At 39.6% G+C, this 17545-nt stretch overlaps 1 protein-coding gene across 29 annotated transcripts in view; it reads right to left on the reverse strand.

Annotated features, from left to right (window-relative positions):
- LOC121737989 (ryanodine receptor) overlaps positions 1–17545 on the reverse strand; it is a 156146-nt gene that overhangs the window by 24928 nt on the left and 113673 nt on the right. For 28 of the 29 annotated variants that reach the window (XM_042129772.1, XM_042129761.1, XM_042129776.1 and 25 more), the window contains 18 exons: positions 16795–16949; positions 15974–16151; positions 15371–15506; positions 14563–14687; positions 12712–12832; positions 11309–11498; positions 9772–10021; positions 9135–9279; positions 7886–7998; positions 7683–7754; positions 6386–6544; positions 4891–5118; positions 4016–4128; positions 3058–3151; positions 2375–2503; positions 1843–1977; positions 943–1122; positions 402–522 (listed from right to left, as the gene is read on the reverse strand). In XM_042129772.1, coding sequence (XP_041985706.1) covers positions 402–522; positions 943–1122; positions 1843–1977; positions 2375–2503; positions 3058–3151; positions 4016–4128; positions 4891–5118; positions 6386–6544; positions 7683–7754; positions 7886–7998; positions 9135–9279; positions 9772–10021; positions 11309–11498; positions 12712–12832; positions 14563–14687; positions 15371–15506; positions 15974–16151; positions 16795–16949 — 2644 coding nt within the window. The remainder of the gene's footprint in view (positions 1–401; positions 523–942; positions 1123–1842; positions 1978–2374; positions 2504–3057; positions 3152–4015; positions 4129–4890; positions 5119–6385; positions 6545–7682; positions 7755–7885; positions 7999–9134; positions 9280–9771; positions 10022–11308; positions 11499–12711; positions 12833–14562; positions 14688–15370; positions 15507–15973; positions 16152–16794; positions 16950–17545) is intronic. The other variant, XM_042129757.1, reaches the window with a different exon arrangement.

Below are 17545 nucleotides of genomic sequence, written 5' to 3' on the forward strand. Positions count from 1 at the left end.
AAGAACAAGAGAAGAAGAATATTATTTATTTAATTTGGAGGCATATTATAGTTGAATGAATAAACTAGCCTGAACAAACTTTAAATGACAGCACTTTTCCTTTTGGTACAGGTAAAACACATTCCTACCTTCAGATAAAAAATAATATTTCTACCTTCAAGTAAAACATATTTCCACCTTTAAGTAAAACATTTCTATCTTCAGTAAAAACATCTTTCTACCATCAGTAAAAACATATTTCTACCTCCAAGTAAAACATATTTCCACCTTTAAGTAAAATATATTTCTACCATCAGTAAAAACATATTTCTACCTTCAAGTAAAACATATTTCCACCTTTAAGTAAAACATATTTTTTCCTTCCAGTAAAACATATTTCTACCTTTAGGTACAACATATACCTTCAGCCTTAGTATTCCTCTCGAAAGCGTCGAGATCTAGCACCGAACAGGAGTTCATGAGACCCGCGATGGATGTGAAGAAGCCCACGTCCTTCTTGTCTTTGAGGTGGTTCAGCATGCCCTGGGGACAGATATAAAATTAGTATAGCTAGGGATGGTAGAAGACCCGTAGTCCCGGGATATTCTTGTATTTCCTGGGAAATTTGATGCTTCCCGGGATGTCACGAGTTATAGAATGTTCGTAAATCCTGGGAAATTCTGTATATCCCGTACCAGGGTAATACAAAATATTTCCCGGGACATCCCATTTTTTTTCTGGGACATCCGGCCGTACTTTCCGAGACAGCCCGTATTTCCCGGGACATCTCGTACTTCTCGAGACATCCTGTACTTTCCGAGACATCTCGTACTTCCCGAGACATCCTGTACTTCCCGAGACATCCCGTACTTCCCAAGAAATCCCGTACTTTCCTAGACATCTCTTACTTTCCAAGAAATCCCGTACTTTCCGGGAACTCCCGGTTCCCACACAAGCACTCACCATCTGTATATCGATGTTGCCCCCCCTCAGTATGGATATACCGAGCTGAAGGGTCTTCATCACCATGTCACTCGGTATACCCTTGGAGGCGGATATGTGGAGGAGGACCATCTCGGCTACCCCCCGGTCTGCGAGACGGGCCTGGTGGAAGAGCAGCTTCTGCTTCTCCATCTCTTGTTCCTAGAGGATGATTGATGTTTAGATTGTATTACTATATTTTGTAGGGCGATTTCATACTACATATATGTAAGCATTAAGTGACCGACAGATTGACAGCAAAGCAGATTAATCTATGATTTTGCGCGTTGGTAGATCTATATCTGATTTTGCGCATGTGGTAAATCAATTTATGATTTTGCGCGTTATCAGATCAATTCATGTTTTTTTTTTGGCATTCCCGTTGTCGACGAGTCTTTAGGGACCTGTTGTTATCCTTCGAATACGGAACCATAGAAAGCATAAACAAGTACCCGACGTTTGGTATAATTATTAATTATGTCTTGTTCGCTATAATATTCTTAGCATTAAAATAAACCGTAAAATATACATACCATAAACATATCCATAGTTTTCTGATTGCAATAAAAATTATTCAAATTAGATATTTGCTTTTGCACTTTCTCATACAAATATCTGTGTGGTGTAATATGGTATATAAAATTAAACAACATTATAGGCCATGCACACCGTTTTCTAGCAGTAGTTTTATATTGCTAACAAACCAAGACCAAATTATATTTTTTTGAGTATAGGCTACTTTAATTTTGCCGCCCCTATGTGCGAACTAAGCCAACGTCCTAGAACGCTGCCGCCCATAGGCCATGATCTATACTGCCTATACAGAGGTGTAACATCCTCTCTGCTATGTTAAACGCCGGTTTCACTAGAGGCAGTACTCACGTGTATACTAGGTCCGCCCTCCTCTTCTCCCGCTGCCTCCTCTCCTCCCCCTTCTTCCTCTTCCCCTCCTTCTTCTTCTTCTTCCCCGCAAGACTTGGCGATGATGTGTGCGTATGACATATATAGAGGGTCCTCCTGTTAGAGGAATTTGGATTATTAGTAAATTTTATAGTGCCCGAGTGTGTGTGGAATACAGTTTGATTTTGAGCATTGGCAGCAATTACGAGTATTAATGATTTTAGCATTAGTTAACCAATTTAATACTTTGAAATTGGCAGATCAATAAAAAAATTTGCTGTGGACAGATAGATTTATGATTCTGCGCGTTGGCAGATCAATTTATAACTTTGCGAATGTGGCAGATTAATAAATGATTTTGCACATGTGACTGATCAATTTACGACTTCGGTAAATTCATTTATAATAAATAGTTTTGCTCGTGTGTCAGATCAATTTACAATTTTGCATGATTTTGCGCGTTGGCAGATTAATTTATGATTTTGCTCATCGGTAGATCAATTTATGAGTATACCTGTAAAGCGCCAGATCGCTCTGTCATGGCCCCGCGACAGAACGTCGTGACGAGCTGAGTGAGAGGGTCAGGCTTGCCTTCTTCTTCCACTACATCACTCTTCTTAAGTTCTGCGTCTTCGAAAGATTGCTGAAAGAGAGATAAATAGAGAGATGATACAGGGGAGTGAAACGCAATAGTATATTATTCAGATGAATGTGTCCTAATTACTAAACCCAACGTATAGTTTGAGTTCTTACAGATTTTGTCGCGAAGCACTTTTCTGATTTCCGACCTATCCACAGTTTTCCAGCGACCGGAGACACATCACACAGGTGGACTACTTACACCAGCCGCTAGAAGACATCCAAATAGCAAATACCGAAGCGCTCAAGTTATTAACAACATTTGCGTAAACCTAAAAAACCAGCATTCCTGTTTTCCAATCGCGGAAACACTAGAGTGCATTATGCGAAATAATGCTCAACTTCGAATGTTTCAACTAAAACAACGCTTCGCACAACCAAGCACTCAAACAAACTAATTCACGTTTCAATTAAGCATTAGCACATCTCAGCATTGAGTGGCACTGAGATGCATCATGCTCTGCAACTAGAGAACAGGGTATGTAAGCCCGGAGAACTTAGAAAAGTAAGTAGCATTCGCTCATTTCTACAGGGTAATTAGACAAGATGGCGGCTCACCGTGAGATCCTCAATCATGACCTCCTGGCCAATATTCTCCTCTTCCAGCCACAGCTCATAGTACGTCCGCGCGAATATGTTGCACGCGCGATGTCTGTAAACGTTTACCATAATATCAATACATACTTCTATACTAATATTATAAACTGGCTGTTGCCCGCGACTTATTAAATTTTCCCTCTTTCTCTACATTTCAGCTGATAGGTTGGTTCCTTCCTGTTAGTCGCATCGTTATTTTATATAGCCTAAAATCTTCCTTAGTAAATGGACTAACCTACAAAAAAATCAATTCGAATCAACAGTTCAAACATACAAACTCCTTAGCTTTATTATAGTAGTAAAAGGATGCGAAATTAAGGGGTGACGACATCTTAGGCGTTTGCAATCAGTATGTCAGTATCGCTCACCTGCTTATCTTATACAGATGCGTGGACCTCAGACATGCCATGGCCGCCCGTTTTCGCGCCGCACACAACACCTTCTTCCAGTTGTTGTGCCTCTGAGCCGGCTTCGTCGCCTAGCATGCATCACACTCATGCAATAAACACGTCACAACAAAATTACGAGGAATCGGGGATCCAGGGTCCTGATTCTCAAGACATTCGAGGCTTGAGAATCAGGCCATAGATCTCTGGCAGTTCTAATTTTAAATGCAACGGCCTCACTCAGAGAATACTTGAATATATTTTGAACTTGCGTGTGTGCGTGTGCGTGTGTGTGTGTGTGTATGTGTGTGTGTGTGTGCGTGTGTTTTTTTACTACTTTGTCTGTTAAAATCTTCATTAAATCTTTGTTAAGTATTTTTTTAATATAAATAGTTTTTAATAGCATCTACTCAACTCTTTGGTTTTGTGTTAGTAAGAATAACACATTATATAAATCCGGTTAAAACTCCAAACATTTATGATACAAAAAAAAAAAACATAAAAAACCGGGTAAAAAAAACCATTCTATAAACCTTGGTAAGGAATGCAGAGACGTCTGCCTAAAGCAAGCAATGACTGCTCGCTTCCGTTGTATAGATACGACTGATCTGTACACGTTCTTACTCATTTGTTGCGGATGGTCGATCTAAAGAAAAAAAATAACAAACAGTAAAAAAAAAAACAAAAAATAATCTCTAAAAAATAATGCAGAACAAAAGAAATCATAATCATAATATCTTTATTGTTCAAAAGGTGGTTTAAAGATAACAATAAAAAAATTGATGTACAGAAAATCAATAGACATGCAAAAATATAGATATTAGACAAATAACAACTGAATAAAGACAAAACGCAAAGAAAGTGTAATTAAAATCAATTTGTAAATTTACACAAAATATGAAAAACCTTAATCTTTCCTCAAACCAATTCAATTTCAATATTCTGTTTTTCAATCCCTAAATTGTAACCCAAAACTTTTCAGATTACAATATGTTTGTAGGTGCCCTAGTATTTATTCTTACACTCTAAATACTAAAAGGCTTTAAAGACCATCCATAAAGTATGTCATACGAATTTCAAGATTTTAGACCCCACCGCCTTGAAATATGATGTCACAAAACATAGGACCCCTCACTCCTCGTCACACCATGTCACACTTCATCGACCCTTCCTTCCCATTTACGTGTGACATATTTTATGAATGACCCCTTATCACAAAACTTAGGACTACTCCCCACTCATCGTCACACCATGTCACACTTCTTCGACCCCTCCCCCCATTAACGTGCGACATATTTATAGACCCCTTATCACAAAACTAATTACGTCCTCCCCTCCATCCCCACAGCTTTTAAATGTCATACTTTATGGATGACGACTTATTAAAGCCATATCTAAATAAACTCACCATATGCAGTCCAAACAGCACTTTGCTCATAGCCACAATCCTTTCCACGGTATCATCAATGACTTTGGCCTTGTTGTCAGCTGTTTCCACCACCGTTGCCGCCTTGTTCTTGCTGCCCAGCTTCGAGTATAGATAGTGTTGCCAGGACATCTCATCGGCTGGGTCTATCTTGTCGGGGAGAGTGAGTTGGGTCTTGGCGAATTCAGCTACGTCTTGTTCGGACATTTTCTGTAAGAGAATGCAGGTATTGATTTACCATTTGGGTTAACAAAATGGCGTATAGCAGCCAGGCTCAGCAATCATAAATATTATGTGGTAGAATGAAAGCTTCAAATATCCAACAGATTATAATACCCTTGTAACTGTATTTTGGTAATAAATTATTTCAATTTCTATTTCAGGTCTATGTGTCACTTTGAGTATTTAAAAATGTCTATCATTTGAGGTAGTCTTAAAACAAGCTAAAGTTTGACGTATCTATCTGTCAGATGTGTGTGAGATATGTGTCAGTATCATGTATACATTATTGGAAATTTTGGGTATATCCAGTGATTCGATCGGTTTAATATTTGCATTCTGATGGACCTAACATAGAATTAGAATTCCGAATCGGGGGAATCCTTTCAAATAAATAAATAAAACAAAAAAAAAGAAATTTTTTTTTTGTGTTTTCGCCCCTTATCAGATCTAGAAACTTCTCTACCTTTAAGAACCTATTCTTGCAGTGCTGCACCAACTCCTGTTCTCGTCTGGCGAAGAGGTTCAGACCGACCGGCAGCAGCCTCTTTAGACAGGCCACCGTCAAAAATCTATCCTTGCAGTGCTGCACTAGCCCTCCCTTAGCCCCTATATATTTAGCAACTTCCCTACCTTCAAGAGCCTATACTTGCAGTGCTGTACTAGCCCTCCCTCAGTCCCTTACTGATCTAGCAGCATCCCTACCTTCAAGAACCTATCATTGGAGTGCTGCACCAACTCCTGTTAGCCCCCTATAGATCTAGCAACTTCCCTACCTTCAAGAGCCTATACTTGCAGTGCTGTACTAGCCCTCCCTTAGCCCCTTACAGATCTAGCAGCATCCTTATCTTAAAGAATCTATTCTTGCAGTGCTGCACGAGCCCTCTCTTAGCCCGCTATAGATCAAGCAGAATTCTTACTTGATTGTTTGTTTGTTTGTTTGCAAGAGGCTTCGAAACAACTGAGTTGATTATGATTTCATTTGGCATATGCATACAATAGACATCAGGGATGGTCATATGATACTTTTTGTCGCGGGGAAATGTACAATTTCCGTGGCATATTGTTTTTTAAGCAGGCAGAGTTGTACTTTCTTCAAGAACCTATCTTTGCAGTACTGCATCAACTCCTGTTCTCGTCCCGCGAAGACCGAGCCTACCGGTAGCAGCCTCTTCGTACATGCCACAATCAAGATCCTATCCTGGCAGTGCTACACTAGCCCTCCCTTAGTCCCTTACAGATCTAGTAACTTCTCTACCTTCAAGAACCTATCCTTGCAGTGCTGCACCAACTCCTGTTCTCGTCCAGCGAACAGGTTCAGACCGACCGGCAGCAGCCTCTTCAGACAGGCCACCATCAGCGACGCCTGGACTTCCTTGTCCTTGTCTCGCTTCTTATCACGATGCTTCTTCTTCTTCTGCAATATTTGAGTTGGTGTTAGCAAGATTTTAGGTTTGCTTTTTAAATGTGAGTTGAAAAATCATTTTTGTGTTGGATACTCCTTTCGGTTAGGTTTTAGGCTCTGTAACATCACGCTGCGACCAATAGGAGCGAAGAATCAGTGAAAAATGTGGGAAAAACGAGGAAACAAGCCCTTCTAATTTTAAAGCAAGACCTAAGGTATAAATAGAATGTAGAATGTGAACATAGATGTAGAATGAATCAAGGATAACCAGGAGAAAAGTGGATACAATTCGAGTTTACCTTGTCTTTAATTCAATTTACCTCTAAGGGCCGGGACACAAAAACACGATACGACGTCGTGTCGTACCACCGTATATCGTGGCACGTCACGATGTCGCGTCGTAGTTTTTTACGATGCTCGTCGTGGATTCCCACGACACGACGTCGCATTGTGAAACGACGCCGCGTCGTGGTACGACACGACGTCGTATCGTGTTTTTGTGTCTCGGCCTAAGGCTAAGGCGGTAAATTGAATTAAAGATAAGATAAATTTGAACTGTATCCACTTTTCTCCTGGTTATCCTTAATTCATTCTACATCTACTTAAGAAAAATTTCATTTTGGTAGAAAAATGCTATAAATTAAGAGCTTATAATCTAACCATTACCTATAATAAGTAAAGGAAATATAAAGTGAAGCCAATATTACAATGTCATAAATGTTAAGTATTTAAAGTTAAATTCATAAATATAAATTACTTAGGTAAATAAATATAAAAAAAATTGTTTTATAAATGCATACCTACGTAATTTAGTCAGATTATCTCGATCACGATTAACAGTGACTAGATATACGAGTATAATATTTAGTCTGACCAAATTACGTAGATCCGCCATCTACCTATAAAGATGCTCGGATAGTAGATATTAGATAGCAGTAGTAAAAAAGTGGCAGTAAATTAGTAATTCTATTTTTCTTTCTATTCTAAACCATTAGAAGTTAGAAAGGTACTTAGTAAATCTGAAAGCACGTAGCAGATCTAAACTAAACCTGAAAAGCGTTACAATTAGTAAAAGATTAAGCATTCGTTATGGCTATCAAAGTTAGAAGAATTAGTAGAAAAAAAAAACTTTTTTCTATTTTTTTTTTACCTTTCCTCCACCTTGTGGCGTACCATCTACAACTGTAGTAACTCTTCTAGTCGCAGTTGGCATTATCAAAACCTTTGACAAATCGAACCGTATTACAATAACATAGAGCACATAATCGCATGAAACTGAACAAATAATATGAACACATAACACAGTACAAATGAAAATGAATTTTATGAGTTTCATTATAAAGTCAAAATTACCATGTTATCAATTTCGTTGGCGGATATGAAGTTTTGCTCCTCCTTCAAGAAGTATTGACTCTTGGACCAAATGTTGAATATTTCTGCGACGTGGTTGTATAGCTCTTCGGCCTCTGAAAATTATAAAAATGTGAAATTAAAGCCAACAAAATCCCAATTTCACCAACGCCTATTTAATTTTATAATTGGTTAAAATGAAGTAATCTTATTCGTTCTTCGTAATGGAAAAAGGGACAAAGACTTATTTTGACAAACCCTTAACACTAAGAATTTCCTCAAAAACGCTTTGTAATTTTCTTTACATTATAATTACTATCGTAGCCTTGATAATTAGTTGTTGCAATGTGTTGTTACAAGTTACATTCGTCGTAGCCTGGCTACGTAGCTGCTACATTCGTCGTAGCCTGGCTACGTAGCTGCTACATTCGTCGTAGCCTGGCTACGTAGCTGCTACATTCGTCGTAGCCTGGCTACGTAGCTGCTACATTCGTCGTAGCCTGGCTACGTAGCTGCTACATTCGTCGTAGCCTGGCTACGTAGCTGCTACATTCGTCGTAGCCTGGCTACGTAGCTGCTACATTCGTCGTAGCCTGGCTACGTAGCTGCTACATTCGTCGTAGCCTGGCTACGTAGCTGCTACATTCGTCGTAGCCTGGCTACGTAGCTGCTACATTCGTCGTAGCCTGGCTACGTAGCTGCTACATTCGTCGTAGCCTGGCTACGTAGCTGCTACATTCGTCGTAGCCTGGCTACGTAGCTGCTACATTCGTCGTAGCCTGGCTACGTAGCTGCTACATTCGTCGTAGCCTGGCTACGTAGCTGCTACATTCGTCGTAGCCTGGCTACGTAGCTGCTACATTCGTCGTAGCCTGGCTACGTAGCTGCTACATTCGTCGTAGCCTGGCTACGTAGCTGCTACATTCGTCGTAGCCTGGCTACGTAGCTGCTACATTCGTCGTAGCCTGGCTACGTAGTTTTAAAATTCGTCGTAGCATTGTAACGTAGTTGTTACATTCGTCGTAGTCTACGAAGAACGCCCGCAACTCCGTTGCGACAAAATTCGTTTTTCGCGCGACAACCGTATATTTTCTCGGGACAAACAATATCCTAATTCTTTCCCGGGACTCAAAGTGTCTCCGTACCAATTCTCAGCAATATCGGTTCAGCGGTTTGACCACGAAGAGGCCAAACCGCTGAACAGCAGACAGATAGACAGACTTTCGCATTAATAATATTAGTATAGACTCACCCGGTATATTATTCCTTAGCCAGTGGTTCCTCTGTAGATCGACGTATTTGATGAGCAGCGGATAGAAGGAGTAGATATCGCGGACAAGCAGCTGCCAGTCCTCTTGGATCTGGGATTCCACTTGAGAGGTATCGTCCGTTGATGACTGGAATGAAGAAAAAAAATTCTGCATAAAAACGTGGGAGAGCCATGCTTGGGCACGAATGGGCCGGCTCGACCGGAGAAATACCAGGCCACGTTCTCACAGAAAACCGACGTGAAACAGCGCTTGCGCTGTGTTTCGCCGAGTGAGTGAGTTTACCGGAGGCCCAGTCCCCTACCCTATTCCTTTCCCTACCCTCCCCTATTCCCTTCCCATCTTTACCCTCCCCTATTATCCTAGTCCCTCTTAAAAGACCGAAAACGCACCTGCAGCTCTTCTGATGCTGCGAGTGTCCATGGGCGACGGAAGTTGCTTTCCATCAGGTGACCCGTTTGCTCATTTGTCCCCTTATTTCATAAAAAAAAAAACCAAGCGTGAAGCTATCTTTAAGCTTAGGCTAAACCTAAAACATTTGATAACTTGGCGCTCCGCTTCGCAGTCGCCTGGTCGCGTAGGTTTGGCCTAAATAAAAGCTTAAAGCTGTGCGCGTCTTACCTTGATGAATCCTCTAAGACTCTCCTCCTTATGGAACATATTGTCAGTCCTCTTCCGTACTCTCTCGGCTAACGGCAGGAAGGAATCTCTAAGCAACTCTTCAGAACTGTTGATGATTATCTGCTGAGTGTATGTCGCGATGCGAGTCATCCAAGGAGCTGATTCGTTGCCGATGTTCTTTTTGATCAGTTTGAGGACGTTTTTGAGGAGTTGGTTCATGTGTTCCGCCGTTACCATGGTTACGTGGTTGCTGTAAGAACAAAATATTATGCTCTCATGATTTTTATTCTACCGTAACTTGCCCCCTTAGACAAAGTATCTTTCTTCAAAAATGATGAAATTCGTTATCAAAATGTATGCGGTTTGACATAAGTCGCTAAATGACATTTTGCTTTCGAAGCCTAATGTCAAATCCCATACATTTTGATAAAGAAATTCGTAATCGTTTTTAACGAAAGGGCTACCTACGGCCTCTGTATTTTTTAATATTATGTAGCTGTTGTGTTGACAATTTAGAGACGAGCTATATTTACTACGCTGTTAACAAAAATCAATCAAACGAAACGCAGGAGCCGTACATATCTCTCCGAGATAAAAACTATTCTATGCTCTTTTCCGTCTCTCAAAGTATAGTCGTTTAAGCGCGAGGAGGTTTTATACGTGGGAGAGCCATGCTTCGGCACGAATGGGCCGGCTCGACCGGAGAAATACCACATTCTCACAGAAAGCCGGCGTGAAACCGCGCTTGCGCTGTGTTTCGCCGAGTGAGTGAGTTTACCGGAGGCCCAATCCCCTACCCTATTCCCTTCCCTACTCTCCCCTATTCCCTTCCCTTCCCTCCCCATCCATACCCTTCCCTATTACCCTATTCCCTCTTAAAAGGCAGGCTCCTCTGATGCTGCGAGTGTCCATGGGCGACGGAAGTTGCTTTCCATAAGGTGACCCGTTTGCTCGTTTGTCCCTTTATTTGATAAAAAAAAGGATAAACGAAATTATGCGCAACGGAGTTGCGGGCGTTTTGTTGTTTTTGTTTTGTTACAAAATATAGTATAAGAAAGTCACAATTATCGAGCCGTAGCTGTCACATTATCAGGCCCCTGCGCCCACCAGAGCGGCAGGTAGCAGCACAGCAATGGTAACACCACATCAACGATAGACTAAGACTTTTTTTAAAATGAAATATGGGGGCAAACGAGCAAACGGGTCACCTGATGGAAAGCAACTTCCGTCGCCCATGGATACTCGCAGCATCAGAAGAGCTGCAGGTGCGTTGCCGGCCTTTTAAGATTGAATAGGGTAAATGGGGAGGGTAGGGATGGGAAGGGAAGGGAATAGGGTAGGGGATTAGGCCTCCGGTAAACTCACTCACTCGGCGAAACACAGCGCAAGCGCTGTTTCACGCCGGTTTTCTGTGAGAACGTGGTATTTCTCCGGTCGAGCCGGCCCATTCGTGCCGAAGCATGGCCTCCCACGTCACGTGTATACAAGACAACGTCTGTCGGGTCCACTAGTGCTATATACTATTAGTGCCACTTACCCGGCCGTAGGCGTCACATTATCAGGCCCCTGCGCCCACCAGAAAGGCAGGTAGGAGCACAGGAGCGGCATAACCACGTCGATAATATGCGGAGCTTCGTTGTACGTCTTATCCGACTCCACAAACTGGTCCACTTCGTTCAAAATTGTCTCCAGGGTAGGCATAGATTGCTCCATCTTCGCCATTATGTCTGGAAAAATAAATCAGATTCATACTAAATCAAGGTAACTTCAGATACCTGTATCTGTACCCTGACTAGAGATCCCCCAATGGTCTAAATTCGACCTTATTTTCAACGACATTAGGACTACTATGTTTAATTTGTAAAAAAATATTGACTTTATCATATTTTTTTCAACTCTCGTCTCTGGGACTCAGCTGATCTCAGACTGGCCGTGTAAGCATTGTCTAATAGTATCTAAGATTCAATAAAAAAAAACAATAATCCATTTTTAATTTGTCAACTTGTTGTCAACAGACTTCAACCATAAATAAAAGAGTATGATTCGTATGTACAGGTTGGTCACTCAAAAATCTGTCATCTTCTTGAGTGTGCGTATTGTAGTGTGTGTAATGTTTTATTAATTGTTAAAAAATTATGATAAAATCATAATTTCAAAATAATATTAGCTCGATGCACTCCTTCACCATATAAACTATAACTGTGCAAAATTTCAATTACCTACGTTTCCCCATTTTTCGTCAAAAGGAATCCAAAGTTTTTCGCTCGCGTTAATACGCGAGCGAAAAACTTTGGATTCGATTATTACGATAACCCTGATTTGATATCAGCTGATTAAATATATTTTTTATAAAAATATGGTTTTACACTACATCTCAGTCACACACAAAAATCACATGTACTTTTTATATTTTTTTTTCGTTAAAATAGGGTATTTTAAGAATATAAATTAAATAATTTTGAAATTCATTGGCTAGTTTTTTCTCAATAAATTTTTAAATTTTTAAACGGCGGCCAATTGACCTCTGCAGTATGTTTTAAATTTCCTTTCAATTTTATTTATAACGGCTGGTTTGTCAAATGCAATTTGACAAAATGCTGATAGCTGAAACAGCAAAAGCTGATACCTTACCTTACCAAAAGTTCGAAACGTAATGTTAGTCGAATTTATTGCTAATTTAACGCCATTGAAGGTCAAACTAAGGTTAAACATATTTGTTCAAAAATATAAGTAACTAATGGGTATTTTTTTCGTTTATACACAGAAAAACGATCACTGACCTTATTCCTCGAAATATTTTTGTAATGAGCAAAATTAAAAAAAAAATGGACAATCCCCATTGTGTTATCCGAACTCACCCTGTTTATCCGAAATTACCCTGATTAGTCTTAATTCATTTTTTTTCTTATTATCATGAAAGACAATAAAATAATAAAATACCTTGAGCCTCCAAGGAGTGATCAGCGATACGATTCAACAGCGAGAACTGGTTGTGCTTGTTGAGGTGAGGCTCGAGGAACGCAACAGGGAAGGTGGAACTGAACGCACCGAGACAGGAACCCTGGAATTGGAAATGATAAATGCAACAGTTTTAAATTTTATGAATATAATGTTTTATAAGAATACTAGATGTCCCGCGCGGCTTCGCCCGCGTAAATTAGAAATTTTACAGAATCCGTAAGGTACATTTTCCCATAAAAAATATTTCCCCCGTTTTTCCCACATTTTCCTGAGTTTCTTCTGTCGTATTAGTCTTAGAGTAATAATATAATATAACCTTCTCGATAAATGATGAGTCTTACTCGATAAATGATCTATCTAACACTGAGATAAGTTTTTAAATCGGACCTGTAGTTTCTGAGATTGACGCGTTCAAGCAAACATACTCTTCAGGTTTATAATATTAGGTAGATATAGATTTTTTTTAATTATCGCTTGACAAACTCGAGTCTCGATCTAAAAGACTATGAAATGGTATAATATGGTAGTGATGATGATGATGATGATGATGATGAAGAATGTAATTTGCATAGTAGCATATGCTTTCTGTTCTTAAAACAACGCCGAAACTCCCAAACTTGTATCTATAAAGAATCAGGAATTCTCTCAGCACCTTCCGAACCACGGTATACCAGGTATATCTCGGTGCAAAATCTTACTTGTTGGTAGCATATGCTTAGAATACTTCTCACAAAACCGAAGTCACCATATGTTTCCCTATAAGTTTTGAGGAGTTCCCTCGATTACTTATGGATCCTTCATCAGATCACCACTTTTCTGAATATAATACCAAATTGGGATGATACCCTATATACAAAAAGAAAAATTTTGAAAATCGGTTAACAAACGGTGGAGTAATCGTTGAATATAAGAAAACGAACATAACACCTCCCCCATTTTGAAAGTCGGTTAAAATTGTAGCCTATGTGTTATTTATTTAATATTTTAATCAGCACATGAATTGAATAACAAAATTTTTTTCAAATTAATCGTAGCACCATCTGTCAGGACAAACTAAAATTGAAATAGAATAATATTGAATGCGATGATAGCGCCGTCCGCCGGATCTAATGTAAAACATTCCAAAATCAACAACTCCTTATAAATAAGAAATTAATTGAAAAAACATTTTCCAGTAGACCAAACTGTAAATCTAAACCATTCTCGAATCTCCACGAACACACACAAAAAATTTCATCAAAATTGGTCCAGTCGTTTAGGAGGAGTTCAGTCACATACACACGCACACAAGAAATATATATATTAAGATTCTTATTTGTTGTTACGACCTGTTCGAAAACTGTCACAGAAAACCGGCGTGAAAACAGCGCTTGCGCTGTGTTTCGACGAGTGAGTGAGTTTACCGCAGGCCTATTCCCTTCCCTTCCTTTCCCATCCCTACCCTCCCCTATTACCCTATTCTCTATTAAAAGGCCGGCAACGCACCTGCAGCTCTTCTGATGCTGCGAGTGTCTATGTGCGACGGAAGTTGCTTTCCATCAGGTGACCCGTTTGCTCGTTTGCCCCCTTATTTCTTATTATATATTCATATTCTTATAGACTTTCCATCAGGTGACCCGTTTGCTCGTTTGCCCCCTTATACATAAAAAAAAACAAAAGCAGCATAAGAAACTCACAGACATTTTCAGATTGATAAATGTGAGTTTCATCGAAACTTCTTTAGCGCGCTGAGAGTGAAATTTCAAGGTCACGTGACGAAAAACATTACGTTTGATAAGTCACGTGCCAAACACAAATACTTTTATGGTAAAAAAGAGAGGGTAGACTCACCAGAGCCGGCTTGTGTCGTTCTATCTCCGTCTTCAGGTACTTCCTGTCGTGTGTGAGTGTGACGTCAGTGCCCAGGGTGTAGAGTGACCCGAGCATTTTGTATGACGCCACCTGGATCTCGTCCACTGTAATAGACATTTCAATGAGGGTGATTGAAATTCCATTTGCCATTAAGGCTACTTTAGCCTTAGAGTCTGTCGTGTCAAAAAGGTATACTATCGTGACACATAACAATTTTTTAACACGGAAATTTTAAAGAACGGGGAAAGGACATAGGATAATTTTGTTGCGGTGGGATATACGGTTTACTTACGGCCGTTCCCAATATTTGATCTATCTCTGGTTTTGCCCTACTAGAGATAGGAATAACTCACATTAGACATTAGAGACATATATTTTATGTCAATTATGAGCTATTCCTATCTCTAGTAGGGCAAAACCAGAGATAGATCAAATATTGGGAACGGCTGTTAGGGAATAAGCTCTCTTCTTGAAGATTTGCAGGTCGTGTTGGTCCGGAAATACTGCTGGCGACAGTTCGTTCCAGAGTATTACTATGCACGGCAGAAATTTACGCGAAAAACGCACTGCTACTCATCAAGGTGATGAGGATGGTATATTTTTCGTGTGGCGAAAAGTTATAGTTATATAACTCCCACACCGGTTTCGGTGACGGTGGCCGGTTTGATTAAAACCGGACAGTTACATAGGAGTGATTTTATAGTGCCCAAGTGTGTGCGCAGTACACAACGGTAAGTACACTCTATTCCTTTTACTCTGTCAAAAGTTATAGTGTGGATGTACTCACGCAGCAGATCAGCGCCGTACTCGCAGTTAGCGAGGTGGTCAAACATCGCGGTAAGTACCGGCATCAGCACGCCATCGATATAGCCCAGAGAAGTAGACGTCTTGAGATGCGTGCCTCGGAGGTGGGCATATTTGCCCTGAAATTATTATATAGTGGTTAAATATACTCAAGATAAAAATATCCTCTTACTAGAGCGCAGTATGCGGCATCATGCCGTTGAATGTTTTAACTACAGCTGCAACGCTTCGCTTATGCGAAGCATAAGCGAAGCGTTGCAGCAATTATTCAAGCACAATTGCAGCAATTATTCAAGCACTCTCAAATTCACGTTCCAATTAGGCATATAAGTACTTCACGTGATCCCGTAAGATTTAAAACAAATAAAACATTTTATATTCGTGCACTAAAGAGCGCTGTAATCGTACATTTTCCGTAACAGAAACCAGATAATTTCAATCTAAGTCGGTAACGGACTCTTTCACATTTTTGTAGCTATAAACTGTGTACCTACTTTGTGAAGTGACAGGAATAAAAGTCCTGTAACTAAATAATGGTAGGTCAACACATGGGACGTTTCAAAGTATTTGTTTCTTTTTAACTCACCTCCTGTAAATTAAGTATCGTATGCCCCAAATCATCAGCGACGTTATTGAAGAAAGTCAGCATAGATGTTCTGATGAATTCGGGGCAGTTCTTGACGAGGGACTTCGCGTCGATTCCCTTCACCAGCACTTGGAGACATCGGACCGTGATGCGGACATCGGGACCGAAGGCTGCTAGCCTGGGGATAGAATTATGTGATGTTTATAATATTATTAGGGTAAATTATTTTCTGCGTCTGTTGCTGTCACTGGGTTACTTTAATAGGCTTCTTCTCATAAAATTATTGAATTTATTATTATCTTGTTTTATAATAATTATAATAAGCTTTTCTTTTTTTATAATAAAGCTAATCAGCTGGCCGATTCTGTATCGTACATTTGTGAGTTAATCACTGAGTTAGTAACGAAACGGAGGAGTGAGCAACGGAAAGTCTCACTTTTGTATGCAAGTGAATACAAAAAGTGCACTTTCCGTTACTCACTCCTCCGTTTCGTTACTAACTCAGTTATTATCTCACAAATGTACGATACAGAATCGGCCAGCTGGGTAAGATCGGATTCAGGGTAAGTCCAGATGATTCGGTGTTAAATTAAATAACTATCCGGAATTATGAAGTAATTTTTTGCAGACCTTGGTGACCATCTAAACAAAATATTCACTGACATCTTGAATTATTGATTTTTACCCCGTGTCCGAATTTACTTTGATATGAAAAGAATCTACGGGACTATCTATTAAGGCATGTCCTGACTCCTAACATACTCTTAGTTTGATTAATTACAGCCTGCAGCATCAATGCCCTAAAAGGGCAAGCTACTCACCTGGATCTCAGCAGACTGGCCAGTTTGCAGAATAATGCTGCAACCATCTCCTTCTCTTTGAGAGAAGCCGCACCCACATTGTTGGTTGCAGTAGCAACCGCTATGAAGTAGTTACGATGCGTCGAGAAATACTTCTCCATAAGAGGTAGGACAACCTAGAGAGGAAAAATGTGGTCAGATTAAGGCGTTCTGTCAAGATGAATTTGAATGTCAGTTTCGATAGCGAAGTAGTCAAAATGTATGGGAATTGCATCAAGGTGACTTTTTGATCTTTGCCGCAAGCGACAGCAACCGAACTAAATTCAATCAAATAGCCACTTTATAAAACACAAGAAGATGAATCTATTTGAACATATGGATGGAACTAATAAAATTGGTTGAAGCTCAAAAGGAAAAATGTGGGAGAAACTAATCTCTGGATAGGTATTATAAAAAATAATATTCATATTAATTACCTTCTCTCAAAAAACTTGTTAAATGTAGGAAATAAAGCACGGTGATTGCAAGAAAACAGTTTTACTTGTACTTACATTTTGAAAGCAGAAAAAAAAAACCATGAACGATTAAAAAAATAACATGCATTTTATTTATTTATGTGTTTTAATAACTTTTTAAAAACATGCTGTTTTAAATTCTTACTGATAGATTAAATAAAATTCAATACAAACGCTTTGCTAGTATTGTTATACCTTTTTAAAATATTTGATTTCCATTTTGCTTTGCTTGCAATATAGGAAAAATAGGTCATATA

This window comes from Aricia agestis, chromosome 22 (assembly GCF_905147365.1).
Source record: "Aricia agestis chromosome 22, ilAriAges1.1, whole genome shotgun sequence".
In the NCBI taxonomy this organism is placed as follows: Eukaryota; Metazoa; Arthropoda; class Insecta; order Lepidoptera; family Lycaenidae; genus Aricia; species Aricia agestis.